The 15,588-nt window shown below is 46.3% G+C and overlaps 5 protein-coding genes across 5 annotated transcripts; 2 read left to right on the plus strand and 3 right to left on the minus strand.

Moving 5' to 3' along the window:
• Positions 1–2,529: 2,529 nt before the first annotated feature.
• Positions 2,530–4,252, plus strand: H6S33_000509 (uncharacterized protein; the record flags this gene model as incomplete). The annotated part of the gene is made up of 2 exons (XM_044831894.1): positions 2,530–2,629; positions 2,706–4,252. The coding sequence occupies 2 exons, from the start codon at positions 2,530–2,532 to the stop codon at positions 4,250–4,252; spliced, it is 1,647 nt and encodes a 548-aa protein (XP_044700068.1).
• Positions 4,253–5,543: 1,291 nt separating this feature from the next.
• On the minus strand, positions 5,544–6,455 carry H6S33_000510 (uncharacterized protein; the record flags this gene model as incomplete). The annotated part of the gene is made up of 5 exons (XM_044831896.1): positions 5,544–5,627; positions 5,755–5,869; positions 6,008–6,062; positions 6,136–6,228; positions 6,293–6,455. The coding sequence occupies 5 exons, from the start codon at positions 6,453–6,455 to the stop codon at positions 5,544–5,546; spliced, it is 510 nt and encodes a 169-aa protein (XP_044700069.1).
• Positions 6,456–7,925: 1,470 nt separating this feature from the next.
• Positions 7,926–9,695, minus strand: H6S33_000511 (uncharacterized protein; the record flags this gene model as incomplete). Its single annotated transcript, XM_044831897.1, has 11 exons — positions 7,926–7,956; positions 8,016–8,092; positions 8,157–8,163; positions 8,226–8,273; positions 8,514–8,562; positions 8,616–8,621; positions 8,797–8,840; positions 8,911–8,918; positions 9,464–9,484; positions 9,545–9,554; positions 9,616–9,695. The coding sequence occupies 11 exons, from the start codon at positions 9,693–9,695 to the stop codon at positions 7,926–7,928; spliced, it is 381 nt and encodes a 126-aa protein (XP_044700070.1).
• A 1,209-nt stretch (positions 9,696–10,904) lies between these two features.
• H6S33_000512 (uncharacterized protein) lies at positions 10,905–12,105 on the minus strand (the record flags this gene model as incomplete). Its single annotated transcript, XM_044831898.1, has 3 exons — positions 10,905–11,420; positions 11,506–12,031; positions 12,086–12,105. The coding sequence occupies 3 exons, from the start codon at positions 12,103–12,105 to the stop codon at positions 10,905–10,907; spliced, it is 1,062 nt and encodes a 353-aa protein (XP_044700071.1).
• A 207-nt stretch (positions 12,106–12,312) lies between these two features.
• On the plus strand, positions 12,313–14,338 carry H6S33_000513 (uncharacterized protein; the record flags this gene model as incomplete). The annotated part of the gene is made up of 6 exons (XM_044831899.1): positions 12,313–12,361; positions 12,477–12,830; positions 12,902–13,512; positions 13,580–13,948; positions 14,007–14,226; positions 14,301–14,338. The coding sequence occupies 6 exons, from the start codon at positions 12,313–12,315 to the stop codon at positions 14,336–14,338; spliced, it is 1,641 nt and encodes a 546-aa protein (XP_044700072.1).
• Between the last annotated feature and the right edge of the window lie 1,250 nt (positions 14,339–15,588).

Raw genomic sequence — 15,588 nt, forward strand, 5'->3', positions numbered from 1 at the left:
TCTTCTTCGCTACTGCGCAGTCATAGGTACAGTTTCTGGGGAGGGGACGAAACAGAAATTGGGTTTTTTTTTTTTTTTTATTTATTTAGAAAAGGGATATTCATCGAAGCGAATGATAGATGTGATTGTGGGGAAATCGAGGATTTAATGCGCGGGCGAATCGATGGTCAGCCAGCTGATCGTGTTTATGTCGAATCTGTGGAGAGCTTCTTTTTATGTCTGACGTTTCCACTTTGTCAGAAGGTGATCTAAAGCCCCATAGTATAGTTATTTCAAACAAAGAAAAAGAAAATAAAGTCAATAAGATGGATGTTTCCCTCGCGATCTTTTGCCTTTGATATGTATATCACGGAATTGAAGAATTTAAGGTGGCTGCTGTTTCTTTGACAGGTGCGCGTGTGTGTGTCCAATATTGCGAAACGTCCACATGAGTACATACATCCACTCAAAACGATAACAATGGGAATTTCGGGAATTCGATACAACACTTGACCGGGCTTTCGTATTCTGTCGCTAGATTAATGAGATATTACTATTATTATTGTTTGTTTTAACGATACAGTCACCCTTTAAATGAACGGCTCTTGGAAGGTCGTGATATTGAATTCCGGGTCCAGGGAGCAATTCCGAAACCCATTGCTATTCAGAGTACAAACATTCAGGAAGCTTGAAGCAGGAGAAAGTGCCGAGATGGGGAATGCCCAATGTGGCAGGACTAAGGGTTGAGAAGAAGTGGATGACTGGGGGGGGGGGGGGCGATGGTGGATTGGATAATGATGATGGGAGAAAAGGCCAATTGGGGGAACAGCATGGCATGGGATGCTATCCCAGCGATCTGTTACGGTCGCAGCGCAAGGGCGGTGGTAGAGAGAGTATGGAGGATGTACTTGCTTGTTGCCTCGTTTGCGTCCGTGTCAGGTGAAAGGCCTACACTGCGTTCCATTAGCCCGGCATCAGGTCCTCTGTCCAGTGCCAGGCTTCGCTGCTCATCATACTCTGGATAAAAGGTAGGGTTTTGATGGGCTCGAGAGCGAGACAAGCAAGTATCATACCCCACATCTTTTATCCGGCCAATTTACAACATGGAAGTAGGTTGAGTTATACGTAAGTATGTATGTGTATGATACTTACTGAGGGTGAGGGAGTAAAGGTGTAAGACCTTGGTGGGTCAGCGGAGGCGGTGTCGTCTGTCGGGGCATTCCAGGCATCATTAGAGACAAGGGGCGAGGAAAAATATAAAGTGTGATAATTTGAAAAACGAATTCATTGGGATTCAAGGTGAACGTGACTTGAGTTTTTTTTGTTTTTTGTTTGGAGAAATTTGTTTCGAGCAGTGAAAAGAGTTTTTAGTGGACAAGAGTCCGGACACAGAGAAACCCCCACAGAGTAGACGAGAACGACTCCTTGCGTTGAGTCTGAAGTCTGAAAACAAGTTAGGAATCCGGCCAACCAACCTCCCCCCATGATATGGTTCCATTTTCATTTGCGCCTTTTCGCCATGATGGGTGAGCAAAAAGAACAGAAGGGGAGGCACGGAGTATGGGGGACGAATATATTCCCATTACAATCTTTTTTCCCTTCCTTTGGCTTCCCCATTCATCCAAATGCTATTTTCATTTAGATAACTGCGTGCATTGGGACACATGTAGGTTTCTGCATGGGACTTTGTTCTATGGAGATTTCAAGTCAGCGATGAGGACTTCATGTATGTTACAGTATGTACATATCTAGAGTGGGCTCACCTCAAAAAGTTCACCATTGCCGCGCATGTCATCCAGACAGGGCAAAGGTCGAAAAAAAAAAAAAAAAAAATCAGGAAAAATAAGGAAGGAAAAAAACTCTTGTCCTTTGTCCAAGTAACCGCACCCCCCCCCCCCCCCTTCCTTCCTCTCTTTGGCTGACCTTAAGCCCAAATGCCCCCAATCTCCCGAGGGGAGCCCGACGGGTAAGCCCCAGTACCAGTGGTGTCTCAGGCCTGACCCACATCTTTCCACGCTTGCTCGCTCACCCTGTGTCTTTCGCTCAGTCCCACACCCCATCCGATCCCTCCCCCAGCACCTACTAACAACCGTAACCCATAGAACTAATGTATCCACACAGAGTCCCACACAGAGTCCCACACACACCCCAGCCCAGGCTGGTGCTGGACCACCCCAACCGACACCTACCTAATAATTAACCCCCCTCGCATCCGTTCCCCCCAAAAACTTAAACGGCCTCTGCTACTTAGCCATTGCTATCCCCCCCTACCTGTGCCCTTCTGCTTCTCGACATTCTGAACATCAAAGTCGTTGGAACAGTACAGTCGTTGGAACACCACTTCAATCTGAACATATATATCCATCATTACCCCCCAACGACAACATAAAGGAAGTCGATCCCGCACTACCAATACACTAGCAACCATCTAGACCCACTAGTCAACAAAACAACAACCATCATCATCTATCGGTCAACTGTCATCGACCACTTCCCCTCAAACATAAATACCAACATCCACCATATAACGACATAGTACAACCCGCGAAGATGCCTTCGCGACTATCCAGCCCTATGTTGTCTTTGGACATTAACCACATCGCCAAGGTCGATCCCAGAAATGTAGATAATCTTTTCAGCATGTGGACAAGTGAGTTTACAGAAAACTGCCACCTTTCCTCGCTTTTCAGTGTCAAAGTGTGCTGACAATGGTTTTTTCTCTCTAGTTTTTTCAAAATGTGCTGAGTCATTGGAGAATGGGAGGAGGCTAGAGAATCTGAGTTGGAGGGTGTGGAATCGGGAGACTTTTTGCTGTGAGGAAACCGCTGTGACAGTTGCACCAATCAAGCCAGCCGCCACTGCTGCTCCCACCGCAACAATTCCACGAAAGCCCAGACGACAGGATTCCGACACATACTCAGATGTTCCAGAGCTTTCATCAAGTGTCGAGTCAGCTGCATCAGATTATGAGCTGCGATCAGATGCTGTCAACATCAAGTCATCAAGATCATGCTTATTGCGAACCGACTCAGCTGAGCGCTACCGAGGCAAGGAAAAGCATATGACACCAGTTTGTTTGGTGAAATTGATGGAAGATCTGGACAAGAGCAAGTCTAGCGCCGATGATTGGATTTCAAAGCGTCCTCTCGTCGCTTCTACGGAAGTGGAAGAGGCCGCACAGGAGACAATGCCCGAGCAATCAATGTGCTCACCTGCTCTTCCCGCAGCCCATTCAACACCTGTGGGATCTGCATGTTCATATTCAACGAGCGTTAGCGCTCACAGCGTTGTTCGTGGATTCACACCTGGTCAGAATATCTCAGTATCAATTCGCTCAAATCGCTCAAATGCATGCTTGCCTTCCGAACCAGCTGCTCCTGCCAAGAAGATGTCACCAGCACCCAAGAAGGCCGCAAAGATGTTCTTCATTGGCTCATCAAACTCATCTGCTTATGATGATGAGAGCGACTCTGAGGACAGCTTCACACAGGGCCCACCAATGCGAAAGAGTAAGCTTTCTGAGGGATTGAAGAGAACATCAGGGAAGAGGACATCTTTTAGACATGAGGTTGCCACAAGAACGTTCAAAGATGACGATGTTTACACCGAGGATGAGGAAGTGATCTCTGAGAGCGCCGTTGATGAAGATTCATCAGACTGGGAATCATCCACAGACGACAGTGCTCACTCGAGCTACAACCCGGATACAATGTTCCAGCGAGTTGAGAGCCGACAGATGTTGACTTCCAGGCGTTCTCTCCTTTCTACCATGCTTCACGAGCCAAAACGGGCAGCAGCTCTTGCCAATGCTGGATCTCGATCTACCCCAGCTTTAAGGTCAAGGACTACTTCACCTTCCGGCCCATCTCTTGCTCCTTCACTCCAGCGAGAATCCCCTCTCACCGCCAAGCCAACCGCCGAGATTACCCGCGCAAAGCCAATCATCATGACAACCAGCAATATGCATCCCCCTGCCCTTTCACCCCGCACTACCCGCAGAAACATGCTTGCCACTGAGTTGACTGAGTCTCTCCGAAGACATCTTCTTTGGGAGAGGCAGCAAAAGAACACCACTGCAGCTGCTGTTCTTAAACGACGACACACCGCACACGACGTCACGAAGTTGAATGACTTCCCTCAGGTCAACGAATACTCTAGCAAGGCAGCTTCCTCCACAAAAGCCAGTGCCTCCAAGGGCAATGCTTCCAAGAATAACTCATGGAATCATTATTTCGATCAGGGGCTGCATGAATACCATGTAGCTGGGTGGTAATGGGATTGGTACGATTAGATTGGTTGCATTTGTATAAATATCATTTGGGTGGATCGGCAGTATATTCAGTATCATATTTCGACATATCATCATTCATCCTCAACATTTTACGGCTTAATGAAGGGTTTTCTTTCGGTATGAAGAGTGGTTGGTGGTGTGGCATTATTTGGTTCATGTTACGGTGAAAGGTGGTCCTCTGTTTTTTTCTCTATGGTTTTTTTTCCTATGTAACTTTTCTTTACCTCACGGGGCGTCTTGTTCTATGGCATATCGGTGTATTCGGTTACTTTCTTCTTCTTGTGTGCCGGTGTGCTTTTTCTTTCCTTTCCCTTTGTCAGAATGCCTTTTAAAGGCCAGGCGTCATTTATCTTGTTTCTTTACTTTCGGAGTCTGGCCGGTTGGATTCGCTTGGTCGAGCGAGGAAAAAAAAACCTTTTTTGTGTGTGGTATTCTATTGTCTATTGTAGTTTTAGGAATTTGCGACCCTAATCGGGCCAGATTCAACTTTTGAGATATATATATTCTTTTTCAGTCTCCGTTATTGAGTGTGCACAGGCATCCGAGATTGTAAGTAGTTACAAAAAGGAAAGAAGCTGATTGGGGCAAATAACCTTGTCTAGAGAAAAAATAACCTTGTCTGGGAATTAAAAAAACGAAAAGAAAAAAAAGAGAGAATTGATTTTTACTTCGGCTGAACACATGACCCTTTCGCATGGGACTCCACAAGTAAAGGTAGTCTCTCCGCCATCGGCTATGCCTCCATAGGACCACAGCACTGAATTGGCCGTGGGCAGTGACTCCGCCTTACGTGCGCATTGTTATTACCTTGCAGCAGACAGCCGGGCAGACCGATGCGGAGGAGGTGTCGGAGTCCTTCACTTGCATTGGTTGTGCTCTTGGCAGATACGGAAAAAAAGCAGCCACGGCCAGTAGGACTTTTTGATAGTAGGGGTGGAGGGAGGCCATGCGGGCTTAAAAACCAGATAAATAGGCTCACGGGGTACAGGTACCCGTCGAGTATCATATCGCAAAAATATGAATCAGGTATCATTCGCAAAACTATTGGCAAAAGAGAAAGGAAATTTTTGTATCGTACTAGTACATACACAAGAGAACCTGACCTGACCAGGCCCCTCCAACCCAACCAACCACACAACCAACCAGAAAAGTACCGGCCTTCCAGCCGGTCCTTCAGCAACCAACCACCCCTTCCTGTTCAGACATACAACGGGACAGAAAATTATATTTGTCATTTTTTTATCATTCTCGAAAAGAGAACAATTGCTTTTCTTCACCATTCTAGACTATCCCTGACGCATTTTCTCGTCTTTTTCTTAAACTCGGCGGGATCATCGCGCCACTGCTTCGCTGCCTCCTGTGGAAAGACGTCAGTGATGATTGTTTACGACCTGGTCAATGCATTGGTCCCTCATTGGGCCAATTCATTTTTGTTTTGTGTTGTTTTGTTTCTTCTTTAAAATTTACAGAAGGGCTTCACCTACCAAGTTGGCGGGACTCTCGTCATTAGGGGAACTTAGCATGGAAATGACTGATATCAATATTGTCTCTGGTGTGTGTACGGGAAGCCAACGTTCTGCGGCCGACTCATATCCATATCTGCAAGGTAGCAATCACGAAGAACGAACGCCATTAGTATACCATGTGGTATCATTTTACGTAGTCACGAACGAGAGAGGATTGAGGGTTTTGAAAGTCAATGGAGGGGTTGAAATGGAAAGCAAGGGTGATGTTTACTGGTCTTCTTCAGGGGGGTGGAGGATAGAGATGCAGACGTTGCCGTCCGGATAAACTAACAATGGTGGTGTCAGAGCCAGTCAATATATATATAAGAGGTGCAGGTTCTAGATTTCTAACAGACGTACTGTTTGGATGCCAAATTGGCGTTTCGAATTTCATATTGGGGGGATTGTGCGGATAGTCCACGGGGAAAGACAGACGTGCCCGGAAGAAACCACCTAACCACAATTCTCGTCAGGTATAAAGTCCCCTGTTGAGGCCGAGATGTTGAGAGAGGCGCACCTCCGTAGAACTTGCAGTCGTCAGATATCATAAGCATAACCTCCCACTCGTAGATATTATCTTCGACAAGCCCGACACTGATATTGGAGAGGTCCTTGTCGGACTGCATCCCCTTGAGCTGCCTACGCAGTAGATTTGCAGAAGCAAGCGGGGAGGCAGCCATGCTAGGGTCGAATAAGCTGAGGTGTATTCGGGATGTTTAGAGGTGGATGAATTAAATTTGGTTGAAGTGGTGTTGAAGGTGTTGATGCTTGTTGTCGCTATCAATAACTACGGAAGATTACCTTATGGATGTTGACAAGTATCTAAGCGGGGAAGGAAGGAGGGGCATATGAAAGCCCCACTATCAAAACCGCAACCACAATAGCTTTGCAGGGGCACAACATATGGAGAGTGCCAAAGAAGGATATCAGAAACAGGATGTTTCCTTTTCGGCGTTGGAAACGTCTTTAGAAATTGAAACTCACTCCATCTTTCCTTTATTTTTTAAAAGGACGTCGGTGCCCTCCGGCAGAAGTCGAGAATGTAGTTTTGATGATTGTGCAACCAGTGACGCCTCCCAAAAAACACATTCCCCGCAACACTAGAAGCGGTTTCAAGGACCTTCAAAGACCCTGAAAGAGGCTTTTAGAGGCGTGCGTAAAAAGATAACTACAGAATTATCTAGACCCCTCTTTCTGGTGTGTAATTATTATATTTCCCCTCTACATACATACATCTTCATGCCTCTACCCCTCTCCTATTCCGTTTCCTCTGGCCCCGTCACATATTCCTCTTGCTCACAAATCTGCCTGAGAGGCTCTAATTTGAATGACGTGTTCGCTGGCACTTGAAAACCACCACCACACCAAGGTGTGCACGTCTTTAGAGTGAGTCCAGAGATTGTATTCATCCAGAGCTCATCCCGCCACACCCTCTTTGTTTCCCACCGCTATTCACAGACATACCTATTCCCCGTTCTCGCTTGGGTTGCCTTGCTGTCCCCGGATATTTCCCCTCGTTTTCCGGTTACCCTAAGAATAAATGCCCTTCCATTTCCAGAATTACTGCCGTCATGAAGTGTCTTACTATCTATGCTTGCGTGACCGGTGGTAGGGGTGGTCTAATGGTGGCAATCAGGGTGCGGTGAAGGAGTCGACTTCGGATGATGATGAATCAAATATAACGGCAAACAATTCATCAGTCAGGTGGTTGTTGTTGAGCTTCTTCGTGCTTCCAGAAGGAGAAGTGCACGAGGCTCTGCCACCCTAGTAGGTAGTGCCTTTTTCGTGGCTCCCCGATTCGCCGGGAAGGGCAAAAGACCCTTGCAGTAAGGATTCCATACTCTATTTTGTTTCAACGTAGATCAGTGCAACTCAGGGAATTTCTGCCCGCAGAACCGCAACCCATGATATAAAAGGTCCCAACACCCAGGAAACACTATTTTGCTTCAAGCAAAATAGAGATTCGCTGTAATGATGACGCGGATGAGGACTATCACAATTCAAATCTCTCTATATAGCATATGGGAAATCTGTGTGGGGAAGATGATCTCTGATAGGGGACCTGCCCGTGAGCTAACCCCACAAAATATAAGATGCTCACTCCGGGGAAAGCTGCAAGGGTGATAGATCAGCGTTGGTTTCTCTCGTGATCAAATTTTAAGTCGAGACTCAAGAAAATCTCTAATATTATCATTGACACCTATTTAGTCATAGAGCTCAATATGCAATGTAGAGTATACCTAATGGTGCTGTGTCTTCCCAGCCCCGAGACCTCTCGAGTCTCTTGAGCAAGGGGTGAATAAGGTAGTTTTAACCACTGCGTCAAACAAAAAAATTGTAACTCAGTAAATTTAAAACCGCGACGCAGTGGCCCAAAAAACAATTATGCTGCTGGTTCCAGAACTGGTTAGATAACAACGCCGTCCATTCAACGTTGGATCTGTATTCACCTAAACAAAAGAACAAGCACCGCCCAGCACCAACGAAATGCCAGCTCCCTGTGTGAGGTGTCCCCGGTTTCTATCACAATCAAAACCTCGACAGGTGTACATGGTAATGATCGCAAAACTATCAGCTTGAATAATGATACCGTATACTTATGTAGCTCTGATGATTTCGTTCCATGTATCTAAATGGGAATTGTGAGCTAGGGATGTCTTCCTTAGAATGGTGACCGCAGGAAGTGGTGGTGGTGGTGAGTGATGTGTTTGAGGTTTTCGAGATTCGGTCACTTTTACCATGACCACCGGAGACGGCGGATATCCGGTATGTATGTAAAGTATGACACTGTATCCACTATTAGAGAATTTATATGAGTTACACACTCGTGAATAGCCTACAGCCAACTAGCCAATCAATTTATGTAAATTGGTAAGGATATGCTGTCGTACATTCATTTCTCGGAAGGCTCAGGAGGTGGATCATGAAAGTTTTTCTGGTTGATCACCGGGGAGGTTCCCGAGAGAACGCGTTGTGCTTCCCCCGAGTGTTTCCGCAACGTCTCCCAGGGGTCTCAGAGACCTCCATTAGCCCGCCTCCGAACTAGCAGCGCATCATTCGGCGACCTGCCACCAGGGTTATTCCGTGGCCTTAGTCACTAGAGCATCGCTATGACTGTGGGGCAAAATAACTCACAGGGTCTTCTAGAATCTGTGCATGTTACTAACCTTTGCCATATCCGTAGATCTCTCCCGAAAAAAATCATTCACCCCTAGTCTTCATTTTGCAGTCTTGGCCACTTCCTGTGTGGTGATGTGATGCAAGCCACGAGAACGGTAGTCACGGGTGGAAATTTTTTTTCGTCCCCAGAAAACCAGGAAGTTAAGTAATGCGACGTATCGTTGAAGGTCTCGCGTACCTGAATTATTGCATCATCGAGCGACGAGGAAGGCCGTTGAGATGTTGCTAATTCGGGTACATAAGCGACGCTGGGACCCACGATGATCATCGGGAAACGTCTCTCTACCCCACAAAAACAACAACAGACAACGCCCATCACGTCTGATACGCTGGGAACTTCCGGTGATCGGTTGGAAATTCATCTGATGGCGCAAGAGGATTGCCCAAGTATGGTCAGGTTACATATGCGATGATGCCTGCTGGCTTGCGTGCTGGCTGGTACCCCAGAGTAAGGGGGCTGCACCTCGATATCTTTTCCTGTGATTTTAGGGAAGCTACTTTTACTTACATACAGCGAGCAGAAATCCTGCTGAAGTCATCATTAGCGTCCTGATTCATTGATTGGCGTGCTTGCTGATGCAACAATTACACCAGTGATGCTTATTTCCCGAGGTCAGCATATGCGAGAAACCGAAGAAGCTGTATCCCACGGGTACATACTTTACATGCTCTGTCCTGGTTAACCCCGAATCTTGCTTAAATGAGTGGTTTATGACCAGAGGGATCTTTAGCACATCCATCCTCGGTTGTTAGGGGTTTATCCATTCGCCCATTGGGATGGCGTATCTATCCAGCTGTTGGTAGGACATTGACGGGTTCTTACTCATTGAAACCTTAGAGTACAACCCTATGAAACCATGGCCAGCATGGATCCACAAGATCTCACTTTCTCAACCCCACATATTTTGGCATTAGTTCGATTCCAATGGCGACTCCGTCCAAGGCTCAAACATAAACATAAATGCGATTTTAAGGGGCTTCCTTCTCGGGAAAAAGGCTTCCATCGAATCAGGTATCACCAGCCGTTGAGTAGTACTATAGAAGGCAAAAGATTCGGACGTTCTTGAGGTTACACAACCCGCGGGGATTTTTGTATGTATGGGTATGATATGAGGATAATATAGGTTATCTCTGCCAGCTTTATTATCTCATACTCAACCAGCTGAGTACTCATACCTCCCCGCGGTCTCGCCCCGTCCGACATTCCATCTCGAAACGAAAAAGATAAAACGGGATTATTTTTTCACATGCCACCCCACCTACTGTACGGATCCGGGAAGAACATCCTATGTATGCTAAGTTGGTCCAAAAAGCAACATTCATGTGTTATCGAGCGAATACTTCACCATGTCCATAGATTATGATATGTGTGTGTGTGTGTGTGTGTGTGTGTGTGTGTGTGTGTGTGTGTGGAGATCAAACGAGACAGCATCCTTGGTAACTACATGTACTTGGTGTTACTATAAACTCACCAATCAGGTCCTAAGCTTATTACATGTTTACTACGCATATTTTTTCTCGGAGTGAAACAACTCAAGATAGAGATTAGGACCAATCCCAATTAACAAAAAAAAATAAACTCCAAATCACCAGTGCATCATCCCATAAACCACTATGACCAGAGTCATTTGTAAAATTAAACCTTGCTCTGATCTTTAGCACTTGCGGGTCTGATCAAGGTCAGGTCCGGACAAGGTCAAGTCTGAGTAGAGAGAGAAACGAACAACAAACATAATCAACCGACAATGCTGTATAGTTGAATGATATTTCCCCCTTCCCAATTAATTGAGGGTGAATTAATTGACTCGGGAGAAAAAAACTCCCTAATATTATGATGCCAAATGCACCATTTGATGAATTAATGTTCTCGATTAAAGTAGGCCTGGCTCGAGGCAAAGAAATGGAACCATAATATAATGCGGTCAATATCTGGTATCTCAATAGCAGTCTTATTCTGACTCGTATCCATCCAAGCCCAGAGATACTCCTGGCCGAACAGACCCTACACTGTTCAAAATCGATGCTTTCTCCGTCGTGGCATCCGGAAATCGTTCGGTTTCGTCCTCTACCATGCTGTTATTGTCTGCCTGCTTTCTTTTCAAAAGTTTGAGATTTAGACTTGGCCTTGTCTTATCAAGGACTGAATGAAGGAAAGGATCCACTCTCGCTCTCGTGTTTTGTCTTAGTTGGGTTTGTAATCTCTCCCGAGTCGTATCCGCTGCTGTTTGAGCCTTTGTCTTTCCTGTCGAACTTTGTCCAAGAATCCTTTTTACCGGTTCAGGAACTGGGAACAAGGGCTTTGAGTGTGCCTGGTCAATTTTTTGGCTATAATCCGGCCCGAATTCAATCAATTTTGCCTTTTGCGCATCTTCCGGTATTTCGTCTAATAGCTCGATTGCCAGACCAGCGCGTTCCCGGATAGCCTCGGTCGCAGCTGATTTTTCTTGAAGTTCCTTTCTTTCTGCCTTGGGAAGCAAAATAATCGACTTTTAGCAAAACATCCCCCAAGAATGCCCGTGTGCTAGAATTCTCGAGAGGAGGAGTGTATACTCTAAATATCTTCCTCATTTTGCGCGAATACTCATAAGGATCCTGCCACTGTCGGTCGCTAAGTCCCTGCAATTCCGCTATTCTCTCTGCTCCCTGCTTTGCCTCCGTCTTATCCACGACTTTCTTCTCTGCCTTCGCAAATGGGTCTTCCAATCTGGATATCTCTTCTGGATCTTTGACCCTGATTACCCCAACCCCAGGATCTGCCTCAGCAGCCTGCTTTTTTGCGCCCTCCACAGCCACGTATGCAGTGTTTTTTGGATCCGTCTGGATTTCTATCCAACCTGAGCACACGCTATGCTTCATGCGGAAACTGAATATTGGCGTGGAATAGTATTTCCCGATCTTTTTTTTCTCTGCATTGAAACGAACTCCTTGGGCGATATGTCCATCGCAATGGAGACAGAAAATATTGAAAGGCATTTCAAAACGAACTGTTTGAGTATTTCCATGGAAGCCCGATGGTTTTTTCTTGTTTAACTTGTTTCCGGATATAACACCTTCGTGTTCTGGTGGGACATACCGCCTAATAACCAGTCAGTGTGGGTTACTATGATAGATTTGGGTAGAAAAGCTATACCCCATGTTGAATCCTTGCATGATGATCGAGGTAGCTTTGCTATGCTTGAAGCAAGACAACTGTTGTGTGTGGTTGAGTAAATATCGATTTCAAGTATAAGGAGAAGTGTGCAAGGACTAACTCGTGGCGAATGATATGTATAAGTACATAACTCATTACCCGGCCTCATCATACGAGTGATTATGCGTGAAGTTACCCAGCCTTGGCAGATGCAACCACCTCCCCTCATGTCCACATTATTGGTGAACTTCGCATGGTTGCAGGCAATCAACCAATGTTCGCTATTCGTTCAACCTACAACAAAATAACGACCACAACAGAACAATAGAAGCACTAGAGCCTGTAGCGGTAATAGGAAAATAGATGCAAAGGGCTAACAATCAACCTTCAGTCTCTAGCTCTTCCATTTTCGCTGGTGCAAGGTCCATCGCCTCTTCGCTTTCATCGCAACTCAAAGCCTCAATATCAGACCTCCCACCTCAGAACACACCTTTAAACAGAGACCCCGAGAATCCTAACAAGAAGTCTGAAAGCTCAATGTCAAATAACAATATGGCTGGACGCGACAATTCCCAAACGGCGCCGACGCCAAACCAGCTGCAGGCGCCATTCACCCCACGTCGAATGGGCTTTCCCGGACCCCTCTCTCTAAAAATGCCTTCACGTGGGCCCCTATCGCCAGTTCTCGACCCTGCACTGGGGTATTCTGTAGCTCGCCGTCCAAGGCTCGACTTTGCGCGTGCTTGTATGGCCCACCACTTTGTTTCATCAACATGCTGCAGGAACTAAAGCTAACCCCAAAGCTTCGGCACCTAGGCACGTCGCTACACCACTCCACACTAGCGGAACAACCATCACCAGATTCTTCGCCATCAACTTCAACAAGCTTCCCTATACCTCGGAATAATAAAGGATCAGATTCCCCAATTGCTAATCATCATCATTACCACCATTCATCATCCCACGCTTCTTCTCTTGGGTCTGCTTCAATGATGGATTATGCACCGTCTGGTGACGATAGTGATTCATCAAGTGACGAGGATTTGGATGTGGATTTAGATTTGGAACTTGGTACCCCCTTTGCACCCGCAATACAAAGCACGGAGTCTGCCGCTTCAATATCGCTTATGAATCACCAGAAGGCTCGATTGGGTGGCCGTGCTGGAAGAAGCTCAAGACATAGCTCTTTGTCATCTGCCAGTGCGTCTAATAGTTCACTTGCGAGCCCGTCGCCAACCACTCCACCCGTGCAAAATAGTAGCTTTGGGGTTGGTTATTTCGGGCGTTCAAAGGAAGGGGCTGCAAGGAGGAAAGATAGTCTCACGACAGCTTTACGCAATTCGTTGGCAGTTGGGGGCAGAGGGAACGATGATGAAAAGAGACCTGATCCTATCAGGAGGCCCGTATCAAGACGAGGGTCACTGTTGGTAAGGCGTTAATACGAGATAAGATTTTCCGTGAGTTGATGGCTAAACGATTTGGTGTTTTTACTAGCCCAAAACTAAAACGTTTCAACGTATCAAAGCCGCGTTACAGGAAGAGGCATCGCCGGTTGACATGGAAGTTAAGCGTGAGGCAGAAATTACTCGTCAGATCCGCGAAGAAGACGAGGAGAGTGTCCCCACAGCCATTCCTACACAGCCAAGTATGGATCAGGAATTATCTGATATTCGTGAAGAGGATGAAAGTATGGGCAGCAGTGGGGAAAATGTGGGTCTGACAGGAAACAAGGGAATTGGGATTAGTTTTTCCAGACAGGCGCAAAAGCATGGTGGATTCTGGTTTGGTGATCAGATGGATGGGCTCGGTGGAAGTCCTCCAACATTCCCTGGGTTGAGAATGACCTCTGACGGCGATATAATGGTAAGAAACTTTTTTTCAAAAGATTGTATAAGCATCGAACTGATAGTGGGAGAACCAGATGAATTCTGAATCGACTGTTTCTTCGCCGGTAGCTAGTGTTCCCGCCGATATGCGTCGTCCCAAGAGAAGACGGACACAGGACGAAAGATTTGAGCCGGAGTTTTTTAAACGCAGGGCTGTATCACCGGGGCTTTCCCATAGCCCTATTCTTGCAGCATCCCCGCCACTCAATGGAGCGAACGGGGGGGGCAAACGGCTCAATTTTCAAGGCATGAATGGTACGCGTTCTTCCTTTGTTTTTTTACGCTTTTATACTATGAGTGGTGTGTTCTTATTAATCTACTGTGCACAGATACCGGTGACGGCATTATGAAGATGAGCCTGCAGTGAATGCTGGATATCCCAAGCTCAAAATCGCTTTGACCAGATTTATACGTAGTACCCACCACTTCACTCTTTCCTTTTATAGTTGTCCTTTTTCTTCGGTGTTGACCTTTGTCTATTTGCCTCTATGAATTTATGGTTTCCGCAGGGCGGAAATCTGGAGTTTGCATTACATGGTTTAAGGTTATTCGGGTAAGGTTTAAGGTCGGAGTTACCCCGTATTTCTTTTTCAAAGTCTTTCCTTGCAATGTGTGTAGTTAATGCTTGTCTGCCTTTTGCTTCGTATGCTTTGAGAGGCTACAAAATACGCCTATCTCACGATTGATATCAAATAGTTCCATCAAATTGTGACCCCGGATGTAATCCTAGAAATAAAGCTCACCCAAAGCAATAATAATACTCCTTATATACAACAGCACACTCAGTTGGGCCACATTATGACGTTGTAAGGTTTCGGCGCGCCTGCGCCGCATTGTCATCACTTTATTCTCCAACCCTGCAGGAAGCTGCAGGCATCAATGCCAAAATCTCCAAGTAGCATACCTACATGTACTCGTAGTTTTTTTGGCGTTTCCGGACGCAACTGCTATTGCATGCCATACAAAAGATAGCCTTGGCGAGTTTTTTTCTGTGTATGCAATAGCAGTTGCGTCCGGAAACGCCAAAAAACTACGAGTAGTGGCCATGCGCAAAATGAGGAAGACGTTGCAATTGAGATCTTCACGATTACCCCTGATGCACGAGGAATGAAACAAAGTCCCGCATGGGTACGTGAAGGGTTTCGGGGGATTTCGTTTTTTCGCGTGGGCACGTGCAGCGGGAGAGTCACACAAGGATAGCCGTCAGGAATATGTAAGTACATATAGGCACAACGCCAATGACGTTTCTACTAGTTCCTAGCGTGTTCTCGGCGGAGATAACCAAGACGCGCCCGACAGAAGGTGGCGGAGCAAGATCGTGGAAGCATGGCTCTTTGGTTCCGGGGCTGACGACGACCCTGCAGAGCCTATTCCAACGTCTCCCGGTTTTTCTCACCTTCTCTCACTCTCTCACTGCGATCAACAGTGCCTTTACTCCAAAGCTTTGTAACTCACTCGTTCGTTTGGCATACCCGTGCGTCTACTTACATACACAATCATTTGCTCCCCGCACTTCACCTAGCTCCAAGCTCTTGAGCCCCAGAACCCCTGATATTATTTACCCCGCTTAATCTTATCTCCCACTACATACTTGTCGACTAGGTCCTGGATTCATAA

Source organism: Morchella sextelata, assembly GCF_020137385.1.
Source record: "Morchella sextelata strain SCLS chromosome Unknown scls_1, whole genome shotgun sequence".
NCBI lineage: Eukaryota > Fungi > Ascomycota > Pezizomycetes > Pezizales > Morchellaceae > Morchella > Morchella sextelata.